At 39.0% G+C, this 14326-nt stretch overlaps 2 protein-coding genes across 2 annotated transcripts; both read left to right on the forward strand.

The window, feature by feature from the left end:
* Positions 1–5828: 5828 nt before the first annotated feature.
* On the forward strand, positions 5829–6579 carry LOC134755620 (protein lethal(2)essential for life-like). Its single transcript, XM_063692112.1, has one exon. It carries the CDS (start codon positions 5953–5955, stop codon positions 6478–6480), a length of 528 nt encoding a protein of 175 aa, XP_063548182.1. The 5' UTR covers positions 5829–5952; the 3' UTR covers positions 6481–6579.
* Positions 6580–11376: 4797 nt separating this feature from the next.
* Positions 11377–12503, forward strand: LOC134755680 (uncharacterized). Its single transcript, XM_063692224.1, has one exon. The coding sequence runs from the start codon at positions 11422–11424 to the stop codon at positions 12172–12174; it is 753 nt and encodes a 250-aa protein (XP_063548294.1). The 5' UTR covers positions 11377–11421; the 3' UTR covers positions 12175–12503.
* The last annotated feature ends 1823 nt before the right edge of the window (positions 12504–14326 follow it).

Here is a 14326-nt window from a genome sequence, read left to right on the forward strand (position 1 = left end):
CTTACCATTCCACAGCTTGAGGCAAATGCGGCCTTGTTATTAGCTAAATTGGTAAATAAGGTCAGCAAAACATTGAGTTCTCGATTTGAGCACAACACAATATTGTTTAGTGACTCTCAAGTTGTTCTTGCATGGATCAATAATCCACCTAAAGGTAATACATACATATATAACAGGGTAAAACAGATACATACCTTAACAGCATCCGCTATGTGGAGCTATGTCAAAACTTCAGAGAATCCCGCAGACTTTTTATCTCGAGGGCTGTCTCCGGAGAAACTAAAATCTCAGGCCTTGTGGTTTCATGGGCCACCATGTCTATTAGATCCAAATTTTGATATAAAAACGTGTCCTACTAAATATGAGTTACCAATAAAGACTGTCTTAGTACAAATTAACCAAGATAATGATACTAACAAAGACTGCCTAGATTTATTAAATAGATATTCAGACATCAATAAACTTCAACGCGTTGTAGCCTATATGCTCCGCTTTTGCAATAACTGTAAAAAACCCAATGACAAAATTACTGGTACCCTGACACCACAAGACTTAAATAATTCTATGATTGTCATAATAAGACAAACTCAAAGACACTTCTTTGCAAAAGAAATTGACTGTTTATTGAAAGATATTCCAATCAAGACTGGTTTAAGTGGCTTACACCCCTTCCTAGATCAGAATTTAATTCTGAGGACTGGTGGTAGGTTACAAAATGCGAATAATATTTCATATGACAAAATGCATCCTATTATAATGCCAAAAGCTTGTCACATAACCCGCTTACTTATACATAGGGAACACTTAAGATTATTACATGCTGGTGCCAAACTAGTGCTAAGTTCATTAAGCCAAAAATACTCAATAATAAATGGCATTAGACAAGTTAAAAATGTCCTATTAAAATGTGTAAAATGTTTTCAACTGAAAGCTGCAGCTGCTAAGCAATTAATGGGTTCCTTACCTGCTCAAAGAGTAACAGCTGCACGTCCCTTTGAAGTTACTGGAGTAGACTTCTGCGGACCATTCAACCTGAAAGTAGACAGGATCAGAAAACCATTAATAACCAAATCTTATATAGCTATCTTTGTCTGTTTTACTACTAAAGCAGTACATGCAGAATTAGTAAGCGACTTAACTACAGAGGCATTCTTGGCATGCCTCAAAAGGTTTATAGCTAGGCGAGGAGTTCCTAAACAAATATTTTCAGACAACGCCAAGACATTTAAAGGAGCTTCTAATAAACTAAAAGAGCTTTATGACTTGACTTCCACAGAGGCTCACCGCCAAAAAGTTGACAGTTTTTGCTGCAACAACTATATAAATTTTAAATTCATCCCTAGTTACTCTCCTGAGTTTGGAGGTCTGTGGGAGGCAAGTGTCAAAAGTCTTAAATATCACCTAAAAAGGGTAGTTGGAAATGTAATACTTACCTTTCAAGAATTTTACACGGTGATCACTCAGGTCGAAGCAGTGTTAAATTCTAGGCCTTTGTTGCCAATAAGTGCGGAGACCAGCGATTACAGATATTTAACGCCTGGGCATTTCCTTATAGGTGCACCGTTGACCAGCCTTCCAGAAGTTGATCATACCAATGCAAATGTAAATAGATTAAAATTTTGGAAAATTGTAGAGAAATTAAAACAAGACTTTTGGAAGTTATGGTCAAAGGATTACCTTACCCAACTTCAAAACCGCCCTAAATGGAGGCATTTTCAGCCCAATTTAAAGGAGGGTGATTTAGTCATTGTTAGGACAGATAATACTGCTCCATTAGAATGGCCGATGGCTAGAATTGTAAAGGTCATACCAGGACCTGATGGTAGAGTAAGAGTGGCAGAGGTAAAGATGGCTGGCTCTGGAAAAATATTTCTGCGCTCTTATAGAAAGCTATGTCCTTTACCCATTAATGACAATTAATTAAGTTATTTTTAAGGCATATGTTATGCAATTTTTATGTTTTGATTTCTTTTTGGGGCATATTCTGGCCGCCCCAACTATGTTCAAGAACAAAAAGTTAATTATATTTTCATGTTGTCTATGACCAAACTGTTATGGCAACACTTTTTTCCTTCAACTTTCTTCTTAAACAATCATGGCCATCGCATGTTGTTACGGGTTGCAAATAATTTGTGTTTCTACATAATACAAGTGTTAAAAGTTCATGTACTGCACCCATGTGAAACGCATGCTTACCTATTTAATTTTAAGGTATTGACGAATTATGAAATTTAGGGCTAGCGGTCGAATCCGTGTTTCGTTTACACGTTTCGAATACCCGTTTCCGAATAATACGTAAACGGTTTTCTGGCCCGTTCCGCACGTTTAATTAAGAAACGTGTAGTTAAGACCCGTGTACACGGATAAACGGGTATTCGAAGATACGTATCTTATTTATCCGTGGCTCCGGACACGTCCTTGACGATAGTAGCGAAGGAACGAACGCCAGCTACAAATGAACAGACAAAAGATTCATGACGAGTTTCTGTCATATTTAACCTTATTCCGTGGGTCATAGAGTCGAAATTCAATAAACGGTTTTAAAAACCCTTTCTTGAGCAGGTAGTTTTTGCTTGCAATAGGTATTACGAGTATTCACGCTTCTTATCAAAGTACTATTTTATATAGCACTTTAAATAGCTACTTTTTTTACGTTGCGGGTTAGCAATAAAATAAAATAAAAACCTGCTAGTACCTATTTAAAAAAAAATTAGAACCATCGAGTTCAGTATGTAGGCAGGAAGTCAAACTAATGTTCGAAATTGGCATTAGGTAAGTATTTATAAAAAAATACATTTTTAACTTGCTTCTTTATTTTTAGTTTAAACTGAGAACATGATATGAAATTGTATTTCTTGTCATATAATGTAGTGTAGGTACACCTTATAAAACAAAGTCCCCCGCCGCGTCCGTATGTCTGTCTGTATGTTCGCGATAACCAGACCTCACCTGTGAATGAAGTTTTTCTTTGGGAATGTTTATGTGTATATTTTGTTAAGGTTTTGTTTAAATTGGTAGAAATATGACGATGTTTACTAATGAAGTTAGAAAAAAATCACGCTGGCCAGGAGCTTAATCGGAAACGCTGCCCAATCTATTTGAGATATAAGATATAACGACACAATGTATGGTGGAAAAAAGTCTACAAAAAAGTGCGCGATGGCTGTCTGTCTATATTTTAAGAATAATTAACCCATTATTAACTTCTAAAAAACCGGACAAGTGTGAGTCGGACTCGCCCACCGAAGGCTCCGTACAAAATTTAATTTTAAATTTTAGTTGTTATAGCGGCAACAGAAATACATGTGTAAAAATTTCAACTGTCTAGCTATCACGGTTCATGAGATACAGCTTAGTGAGTGGTGACAGACAGGTGGATGGAAGTCTTAGTATTATTGGGCTTCCGATGTGAATACTTGTTACAGAATGTATTTTATTATGCTTGACTCTCCATGCGAAGCCGGGGCGGGTCGCTAGTTATTAATAAACACTTTAAATCAATTTGATAAAATTGCACCTTCTCAATAAATTCTAATTGTTTTTGCTCTAGGTACCTCTTACCATAGTAAAACGCTTTTTAGTGCGGCTACAAAACAATGGAATACATTTTCTTGTGCAGATGTTTTGACCTTATTACAACGACATAAAGCTTATAATTCGCGGTGACACTTGTGATAATAGTTTGGGAACCTACATGTTTTCGACGATGACAAACAAAAGGATATTGGAAAACAATGGATGGATGGACCATTTAAGTTTATTACCTGAACGCTAGTGAGAAAGTGACCAAAGTGAATTATGAATGATTACCAATTTAAAGATCTATCTTAATGTATTTAGCAATATTATGGCAAGTTATCCAAGGTAGTATGGGTTTTTATGGTTCTTGGGTAAAATTCTGCTTTTCATTTGAGCATGATTACTCGATAATCCCGCTTTTGTGTACCTAACTTTTTTTGCGCCGTTGGCAGGTTTGTTGTTTTCGCAAAGCAGTAATACACCCGAGATAAAAATAACCACGAAATAATTAAACTGTTATTTTTAATTAATATTGTATTCTGTCTGCACACCTATTATTAACGAAAAAATACTATACCATTATCATCTTCCTCGCGTTGTCCCGGGATTTTGCCACGGCTCCATGGGAGCCTGGGGTCCGCTTGGCAACTAATCCCAAGAATTGGCGTAGGCACTAGTTTTTATGAAAGCGACTGCCATCTGACCGTCCAACCCAGAGGGGAAACTAGGCCTTGTTGGGATTAGTCCGGTTTCCTCACGATGTTTTCCTTCACCGAAAAGCGACTGGTAAATATCAAATGATATTTCGTACATAAGTTCCGAAAAACTCATTAGTACGAGCCGGGGTTTGAACCCGCGACCTCCGGATTGCAAGTCGCACGCTCTTACCGCTAGGCCACCAGCGCTCCGAAAAAAAAAATACTATACCATTATGTAATTATAAAAAAAAACTATGATCTATATCAAATTTATGTAATTAGCTTAGAAACAATCGCTTTGATTAAATGATATAAATAGTTTAAAATAAAAATTATATATACCTACTATTAAACATAGGAAAATGGCTCAGTACCTATGTTTTATCAATACGGTTAAAAACAATTTTTAAAAAAATTGTGCGGTTTTATGAAACCACGATGCAAGTGAAACTTTTTTCGGATTGTAGGCATTTAACTAAAAAAAAAATCGGAAATTAATTCGAATTACGGTATTCAAATCGCGGTTTTAATGTTAACTTAATAAATTGGGGCGATAGAATAAAAGTTTTACTTTTAAATATCGTACGACAAACGAATTCATCTGAAGTCAACATAATAATAGTGGAAAGTGGACCTTGTTACCATTGTACATTGGCTCAAACTGGTTCGGAGTATTCAGACCCGTTCGGAACGGTCTTAAGTACCCGTGTAAACGGAGATACGTGTCTGAGATACGTTTCTTGGGAACGTTCCTTCGAAACGTTTTCGAATCCCGGCGGTTCCGTGTAAACCGGGTTCTTAGTACCGCCGGGCTTAAGAACACGGGTATTCGTTTCGGCGTGTAACACGGATACCGGGAGCCCTATTATGAATATAATCCAACTATATATACATATATACCAACTTATTATTAAATAATAATATTATGGTAAGCGGTTACCTGCCGTACATACCAAGTATCAATAAATTAGAAATTATCTTCTCCAAGGGTGTTACATGCGCACTTTACCCTTAGAAAATCTGCCCAGTGCCCACTACCTCTTTCTTGTAATATCACCATTTAATACTATATTTCTGATATTTTTAAATACCTTGAACTTGATACAATACACTTTACTTAATTCAGTCATCCTAAACCAAGCTAGGATCCGGAAAAAATTGTAAAGTTAGTGCAGTAAGGCTACAATAAGTACTTACTTTCTAAACACGATTAAACCTAGTGGCCATCAAGTCATAGGATGCTGAATTAAGTAGGTAACGTGTATATCAGGCAAAATAAGAATCATCGGATCGGAATCATATTTAAAAATGTTAAGTTGGTCTGTTACCATTTTATTAAATCCTTATACCTATTTATATTGATAAGCTTGGTATTTACTTCGTAATCTAGACTTATATGTACTTATTACCTAGCATTACAAAAAAAAGCAACGTAAGTTCCAGATGCATATCTAAAAATACCTATAATACGGAAAAGGTTACGAACCCCTGGAGACTGAACTATTGAACGCTGAATTTTCTGGAATGTGTACGAACGGCGCGAGCTTCTAGATATATCTAGTAATTAATAGATGGCGCGGTAACCAGTATAAATACGCGGGCCGGTTTGTTGACAGACGTCATTCAGAAAAACAAAATTGTGCGAATCGCATCAAAGCGCTACCGGCAAGTTTACAAAGCAAATGTCTGTTTTTACCTGGAATTGTGTTTGAAATACTACAAGCGTCAGTGAAGAATGGCTTTCTATCCTCTTTACTTGGAATACGAGCGTCCCCGACGACCTCGTCAACTGGCAGATCAACATTTCGGACTGGGGCTGACTCCTCAAGACTACCTGACCATCCTCGCTTTACCGCAGAACAAGGAATACTGCAGACCGTGGCGAAACCTTCAGGCAGCGGCCCGTGACGTAGGCTCAACTATCAGGGAAGAAAAGGACAAGTTCCAAGTCAATTTGGACGTTCAGCATTTCGCGCCCGAAGAGATCTCAGTCAAGACTGTTGACGGTTACCTAGTCGTTGAAGCTAAGCATGAAGAAAGACAGGACGAGCACGGATACATTTCAAGAAGTTTCTGTAGAAGATATGCTCTCCCTGAAGGCATTGAGGCTGATGCAGTGATCTCAAAGTTGTCGTCAGACGGTGTGTTGACTATCACAGCGCCTTTGAAAGCGCCTCCTAAAGCTTCTAACGAGAGAATAGTCCCTATTGTGCAGACGGGTCCTGTGAAGAAGCAAGTGGAAGGAACGGAGGAGCAGGGATAAATTAGTTAAGAAATGAAGACTTGAATTTTGGTTGTACATTCCTATTGTGTTCCAGTGGCAGTGTTGAAGTGAATAAATGTTTTGTGTTGACTTTAATTTGTTGTTTTTATTCAAGATGTTTGTCCAGGTAAATTTGAATACATAAGTACTTTGATTATTAAAAAGTTGTTGAATGTCACAAAAACAAAGATAAGATAATTAGGAAGATCCATAGGGAGTATTTTGTTTCAGAGAGCAATTGTATTATGTTGAAAATACTTTTTTTGGCCTGATTTCCTCCTATGCTGAAGTCTCGCTGACGTCGGTCGAGCATACTGTCGGAATAAAATTCTGCTGCGGATGTCAGTCCCACTGTGTGGGGGCCCATTGTGTTAATTCATACGATTGATTGATGTCGGCGACCGATGTCAGTGTAGGAGAAAATCAAGCCCTACTTATCGTAAATTACCTGGATAATATCTGTATGGGCAGAAACATGAGCTGCAACATATCCCAAACTATGAGCACAATGCTTAGATAGAGCCGGCTGAGCTGGCACAGACATACTGCAACCCGGCTGCAATTTGCACGGAAACTGTGCAGTCAGCATGTGGTTCCAATATAAATTGCCTCCGGGTTCCAGTCTGATTGGCCTTAGCCCTTCAAGGTACAAGTTGAAAGCCCACCATAGATAGCAGCAGCAGATGACATGTCACTGTAACAGTCAGTTATTATAGAGTGTCATAATCGGTTATGAAATTTAGTGTGTTATAACCGATTATTTTGGTTATGGCAAAGATAGATATAAGTTATGGTTATAAGTGTTATAACCGATTTGCATTCCCTAATGCGAATGTCGTCGGGCAGGTTTAAAGTATTAACTGTTTTAAACGCAATTTATTTGGTTTCGATAGTATTGAAACAAATCAGTGATCAGGATATAATGTCAAGTGGGGGTCACTCCTCCTTTCGGGCAAACTCGGCTCCGTTCGGCTCGGCATTGCTCAGAGCATTTGTTAGGGTTGGCACAACTTGACGTCCCTTTGCGTGCACAACCACAAATAAGATAATGACTTGAATTTTGACAACCCTAAATAGCCTAAAGGGATAGTGCCATACATTAGAAAGGGAGAGCATGATTCGACCCTGAATCCCTGTCAAACATCGGGTTTGTAGGAAGTGTCCTTTCTGTACGGTAGTATTACTATTACTTATTCTGTGATAATGTGGTGTAGTGTGGTGGTGTGTTAGTTTGTATTCCCATTTGTCCCCGCCCTACCTGACTACCGCCATACATTAGGGTGGGGCCTCATATGAACGCACCTATTACCATGATCCCATCTGTGCCTGGCAGGGACAAATGGGACCACCACTAATTCCAATAAGGCTTTGTTTCGCCGATAGGTTTTGAAGGTAAGCAGAAAGTTGTTTTCGTAAAAAATAGGGTCCACGCCAATTCTTGAGATTAGTTGGCAAGCGAACTTCAGATGGGAGCCCATGACTCGTTGCAAAAAGCCAAGACAACACTAGGAATAATTATGATGATGATGAACCTACCACTACCACTTACCTGGTAGTGACATCTAGCAATAAAATCAGAAAGCGGTAGGATAGCAACCAGCAATGATATCTAACTGCCATGGAGCTTGTTAAGGCACTGTATATTGTGATAAAAGTTCTTATAATGTGAGCTAGATGGCGCTATTATAAAAATCTCTACTATAATCCCACCAAAAACATTTCATGTAAAGTGTTGCCAAGACTAGACACATAAAGCTTTTATACTAAAAAGCTATCAGATCCCGATGGTAGGTACTCAGTAAGCCCTAACTTTATAAGCTCTAACTGTATATTAGTTATTCTGTGACTGTATAAAGCCAACATCTTGGAGAAACACTACGGCTTGGCCGTTTCGTTGCAGTCACATTAAACACTCCCTATGACGATAATATTTGCTAATGAAGTCAGAAAAAGAAATCGGCCAAGTGCGAGTCGGACTCGCGCACCGAGGGTTCCGTACTTTTTAGTATTTGTTGTTATAGCGGCAACAGAAATAGGTACATCATCTGTGAAAATTTCAACTGTCTAACTATCACGGTTCATGAGATACAGTATGGTGACAGACGGACAGACAGACAGATAGACAGACAGACAGACGGCGGAGTCTTAGTAATAGGGTCCTGTTTTTACCCTTTGGGTACGGAACCCTAAAAAGAGTGGTTATGGCGTAATAGTAATAATACCGTACCTTACTGTGTAAAACGCCTATTCTTCCTCTTCCTCGCGTTGTCCCGGCGTTTTGCCACGGCTCATGGGAACCTGGGGTCCGCTTGGCAACTTATCTCAAGAGTTGGCGTAGGCACTAGTTTTTACGAAAGCGACTGCCATCAGACCTTCCAACCCAGAGGGGAAACTAGGCCTTGTTGGGATTAGTCCGGTTTCCTCACGATGTTTTCCTTCACCGAAAAGCGACTGGTAAATATCAAATGATATTTCGTACATAAGTTCCGAAAAACTCATTGGTACGAGACGGGGTTTGAACCAGGGACCGGCCCGCTATCCCTTATCGGGGTTTTATAAGGGTATTGCATAAGGCTTAACTCACCATACCCTTTGCCTGACGAAACCCTTTGTTTTGCTTTTAAAAACCCTTATATAAAGCTACCACATTTGAGTAATCGGTAGCCCAAATACCCTTACAAAACCCTTATCATCCGCTCACCAACACCTTGCATATTGCTTATAAGGGTTAGCCTTATAAAGGGCTTCACTTTTAGCATATAAGCGTGCTAATTTAAGTCGTCTACCTTGTTCATAAAGCACACATTACTTCGAATCCGAGCGATCGTCGGCGGCGACGGCGGCGTTCTTTGACTAGGCACGTATTTTCTTTCCTTTTCATACACTACCGTAGATATATACTAATCCTGTCTCTTTCACTCAAAGGGAAACCTTTATAAAAAGCGCTTAAAGATAAGGGTAACCCTTATTAAGGGCTAGCCTTATTTTTGGTTAGCTTTTCGGTAAGGGTTAGTTAAAGGTAGGGGTATGAATGGGCTTGCAGTTCAAAAGGGAAAGTCTTTCAATGTGTTAGCCGTATTTAAGTGTCGCCCATTGAAAGGGTTTTATCGCGGAAAGGGTTGTCCGGTCCCTGGTTTGAACCCGCGACCTTCGGATTGCAAGTCGCACGCTCTTACCGCTAGGCCATCAGCGCTTCCGCAAAACGCCTATTATGAAAAGTTAAATAAATCGATCATAAAAATGTAATCGCCACAGCTAAAACAGTCGTAATAAGTATACCTACCCATTCGTGAATACAATTAAACTGAAACCCATTAAAACCAATATTAATCCAACTGAAATGGGAGTTTCGTTTCGTTTTGATCAAATGCACCAACATCAACACACAACACCAACATGCAACACCAACATTAATCAATGGGGAACCTGTTTGTTCGAGAGAGAGAGAGAGAGAGAAACAGATGTAAACGGAATCATACCTAATCAGAATCACAACCTAAAATTAGGGTTCGGTACCTTTACCTTTCGGTATAAAACAGACAACTTGTTTTTCTGGCTTTTGATATAGGACACGTCGGGATTTGCGTACCTAAAAAAAAGTAACAAAACTTAACAAGTTTATATAACTATTTTTATTTGTTTTCCTGTTAATGAGTCACAGCAGCCTCGCTGATTCCACGAACCACAATTACCTACTTTGATATTCGTGCTTAAACAAATGTTATCACAAATTCACAAATGGATATACCCAGCTAACGCACTGTAAAGCGATGTGTCCATTGACATTAGGTTTGTTTGAACCATCATATTTATCTAATGTGGGCCCGACGCTAAGTATCAGTAAGAATGATATTAGTGTTAGATCGAGATAAAACTGTAACGATTTTGATAGCACACGCAGTGCGTTATTTTAAACGTCAATCTTCTATGAAATTATGACAAATAATGCATAAATAACACTTGCCCTGCGTGTGCTATCAAAATCGTTGCAGGCTTACCTCGGTCTAACTAATAAATATTGTCAAACATCGGATTTAGTCGGTAAAATTAAATGACAGCGGGTTCCTATATCGATAATAGTTTAAAATCCTCCAGATATATACTCCAGATCCAGGATTTTGGTTTAGGAGGAGCTGATACAAGATTTTGATAGGTATATAGGAGGGTCTTGAACTTACATATGATAGGTATAGGTAGGGACCATACAAATTTTATGGAGGGACTTACGCTACTGAGTCACAGTTTTATTTTAGCGACGTGATGTCCAACCTCTTACGTCTCTAGAGCAGAAACAATCAAGAAAAGATAAGCAAAGCAAAAGTAGACGATTAAAAACACAAGTGTTTACATACCTATCGCGAGGTAAATAAAGACATTTATATTTATTTAAACTTTATTGCGCAAAAGAAAAACTTATCGTACAAAAGGTGGACTTAATGCCAAAGCATTCTTCATTCTGCTTATTGCGTCCTAAAAGTCTGTTACATTATCGCCGCAACGACTTTGTCACGTTACTCACGTTTACCTACCTATACTATATGTACCTACCTAGACATATTCACATAATTCAAAATCAGGGAGCATACGAGCGTGCCAAAATCAAACACGATATCAATATGCGTCGAAAAGAGTCGCTCCAGATTTCGTACCCTTGTGTATGTGTATTGGGCCTTTCATGTGTATTGGGCTTTGCAAATAAACAAATCGATCACAGCTGTACGTGTGCAAACTACAAACCATATCAATCTAAAGAAAACTGTAAAGAGTTAAAAGCAAGGTACATAATCGCATGACGGAAAGCTTAAAGAAATTTCACGAACGTCGTCTCTGACCGGAGTGATAAGAAATGAACTTTAACCCAAAGCATCTAGCTATAAAATAGCCAGGACGCTGTCGAGCCGCTGTATAGAATCATCTACAGAAGTGTTTAGTCGCATCACAATGTACGCGCTTGTGTGTTTAAGTCTCCTAGCTTGCGCCCTTGCGGCACCCCAATACTATTTCAGACCACCACCGCCGCCGCCTCCGCCGCCACACCATCACCACCACCATCATGAACACTACCACGGCTCCGACTTGGACGACTTCATGACCGATGATGTTTTCGACACCGGAAGATTCTTCAAAGATTTCAACAGAGAAATGGAACAGCTAGAAAAGGCGATAGAAGAACTCGTGAAACACTTCCCCAGTCAAGCGACATCTGGTCTTCAAGGAAACCAATACAAAATCAACATAAACCTCAATGGTTTCGACGAGAAGGAGATCTCCGTTAAAGCTAGGGAAGGCTTAGTGATGGTTCAGGCCGTTCACAAGACTGAAGAAGGCGCTGAGAGGAGCTACTTGGACGTAAGGACGCTTCCATCTTTCGTTAAAACTGAGAGCGGCAGCTGGACTTACGTTGAAGACCTTTTGAAGATTGTGTTTGATGTTAAAGAGGGTGCGGGTACAACTGAAGATGCGGGAACCACCAACGCTGTTGAAGTGACTCAGGCCCCTGATCGCGAGGAGATGGAGAGCCACGAGAATGACAACACGGATCAGGATGCTGACGTTGGCGCGCGAGGAGACACCGAACTTATTACCAACGAGATCCCTAAGGGAGAGGAGACGGTGGAAGCTACCACGTACGCGGTTGCCATTAATAATGAGGTAGAGTTTGTGCCTGTGCGCTTGAATCCAATCAAGCAATAATTTAAAATATATTTAAAATAGCTTGCATCTTTATTGAACAGAATGACTTAATTTTCTGAAAATCGAAACCAAAAAAGATGCAGCGTGGCGTATTTATAAATGTATGACAAAGAAAAGTGCTTTAAGTTATTAAATGTAAATAAAAAATAAAATATGCCTAGAGCTAGACAACGATAAGTCTGCAACGATTTTAATTGCACACGCAGTGCATGTGTTATTTTAAACATCAAATTTCTATGAAATTATGACGCATAAATAACACTTGCATTGGGTGTACTATCAAATTCTTTGCAGACTTATTTTGGTCCGACTCTATTTACTTATTTTTATTTAGTTCCTTTTTAACTAGGTAAGCATTCGGTGACATTATGTAATTTGTTTTTAACATGCAACATCTTACAGTAGGTAAACACCTACCCGAGCCGCTAAGCTCCCAAGCTCTCTCGTGGCTCCAGAATAATTTTGACAGTTTCTTTGTTTAAAATGATTTTAGACGTTCTAGAAGAATCGCTATATATGTAAACAATGACACACACTGAGTTCAGAGTTGAGTTGACTATATGGTACTTACGGTAGTCATATGGCGATAACGATAAAGATACGGGCGTCAGTGAGTATTAATAGCCTTTGTTTATTTCAAATACATACCAACCAGTATGAATTTTCTCAGATGATTTTATCGGACTCGGGTCCTAATCTGTTAAACAAAAGCCTTTGTTTCTTTTAAGAGCGGTCTTCAGCACGTGCCAAAGCAACCATGTCGTTTAAAAAGCAACTATCGTGATAGTATTAAGGTTCAAATTTATGTGACGGCTGCAGCTCACTCAGAGAACAATCAGGGTGGGCTTTTCTTTGGAGATAACAAAGCGTGTTATCTCCGAATGGGCCAATTATAAAAATATTTGAACCATATAAATAGAATGGTAAATGCTTTTTTAACGGGCTTGTTCCCGTTACTTATGCCGGGGCTATTAGCAGTAAGTAGTGTAACTGCTGCATAAAGGAAACAATACCTTTTGTTTAACAGATTAGGACTCGAGCCCGAAAAAATCATCTGAGATAATTCATACTATAACGAATATGGCATTGTAATTGTTACACACTTACCTACGACAAAACTGTACCCCTCTAGTGTAAATTTCATTCGATAGCGTGACGTGACGTACGCGTTTGCGTGTCATTTTCGTATGGGATGTTGAGTTTCCAAAACGTCCCGCTTGGCGCGCTGTCCAAAATCCCATACAAAAATAGACATAACGCAAACGCGAACGCTCGTCATGCTATTGAATGAGATTTACACTTGGGGTTCTGTAGGTAGTTCGTTCTCGTATCGTTCATCCTGGAATACTTTTCCAAAAATGGATCTATCTCTGCAGATCGCGTTCATAAATTTCTGGCACAGTCAAATTTTTCTATATCATCATCATCATCATTCGCTTGCCCTTGTCCCATTCACTTGGGGTCGGCGCAGCATGTCTTTTTCTTCCATACCTTTCTGTCACCCGTCATCTCATCATTCATTTGCGTTAGTTTCATATCATCTTTCACACAGTCCATCCACCTTTTCCTCGGTTTTCCTCTCCTCGTACCTCCCTCCACATTCATTCTTAATACCTTTCTCGTCACAATACCTAATACCTTTTTCGTCGTCAAATTTTTCTATATAATAGAGAAAGAAAATCTTGGAATATTTTTTATTTATTTATTTAATTTGTGTTATTTCAAGTAGAAACACTACTATATAAATTATAAACCGAAATAAACATCATATACTAATAAAAAGTGACCAAGGTCTCTAGTGCCATAGCGCGGGGCAATAATAGGTTCCAAAAAATCGTCAATGTCACAAATCTCCTCTGTCACAACTCACCTCCGTCTCCCCTATGACATTTATTTCGGTTTATAATGATACTTTTGACGCCTAGTTTGATGCTGCCTGAACCTACAGTATAAGTGGGACCGCAAGGCTCCAAAGTATCCAGATAACTTGCGTTCATCAGTCGCAATACCTGATAACCTCTGAACCGGACACCAGCCATCGAACAAAACAGTCTTTACTATTTCCTAATATAACTAGACCCCTGGGTTCGAAACAATTCTAAGTGATTAGAAATCATTCTTGTACTGGTTCTTTAGAAAACGCCTGAGGGGC

The sequence above is a fragment of the Cydia strobilella genome, chromosome 3 (assembly GCF_947568885.1).
Source record: "Cydia strobilella chromosome 3, ilCydStro3.1, whole genome shotgun sequence".
NCBI classification, from domain to species: Eukaryota; Metazoa; Arthropoda; class Insecta; order Lepidoptera; family Tortricidae; genus Cydia; species Cydia strobilella.

Coding starts and splice junctions, on each gene's coding strand:
- LOC134755680 (XM_063692224.1), top strand. CDS start 11,422: ATGTACGCGCTTGTGTGTTTAAGTCTCCTAGCTTGCGCCCTTGCGGCA.
- LOC134755620 (XM_063692112.1), top strand. CDS start 5,953: ATGGCTTTCTATCCTCTTTACTTGGAATACGAGCGTCCCCGACGACCT.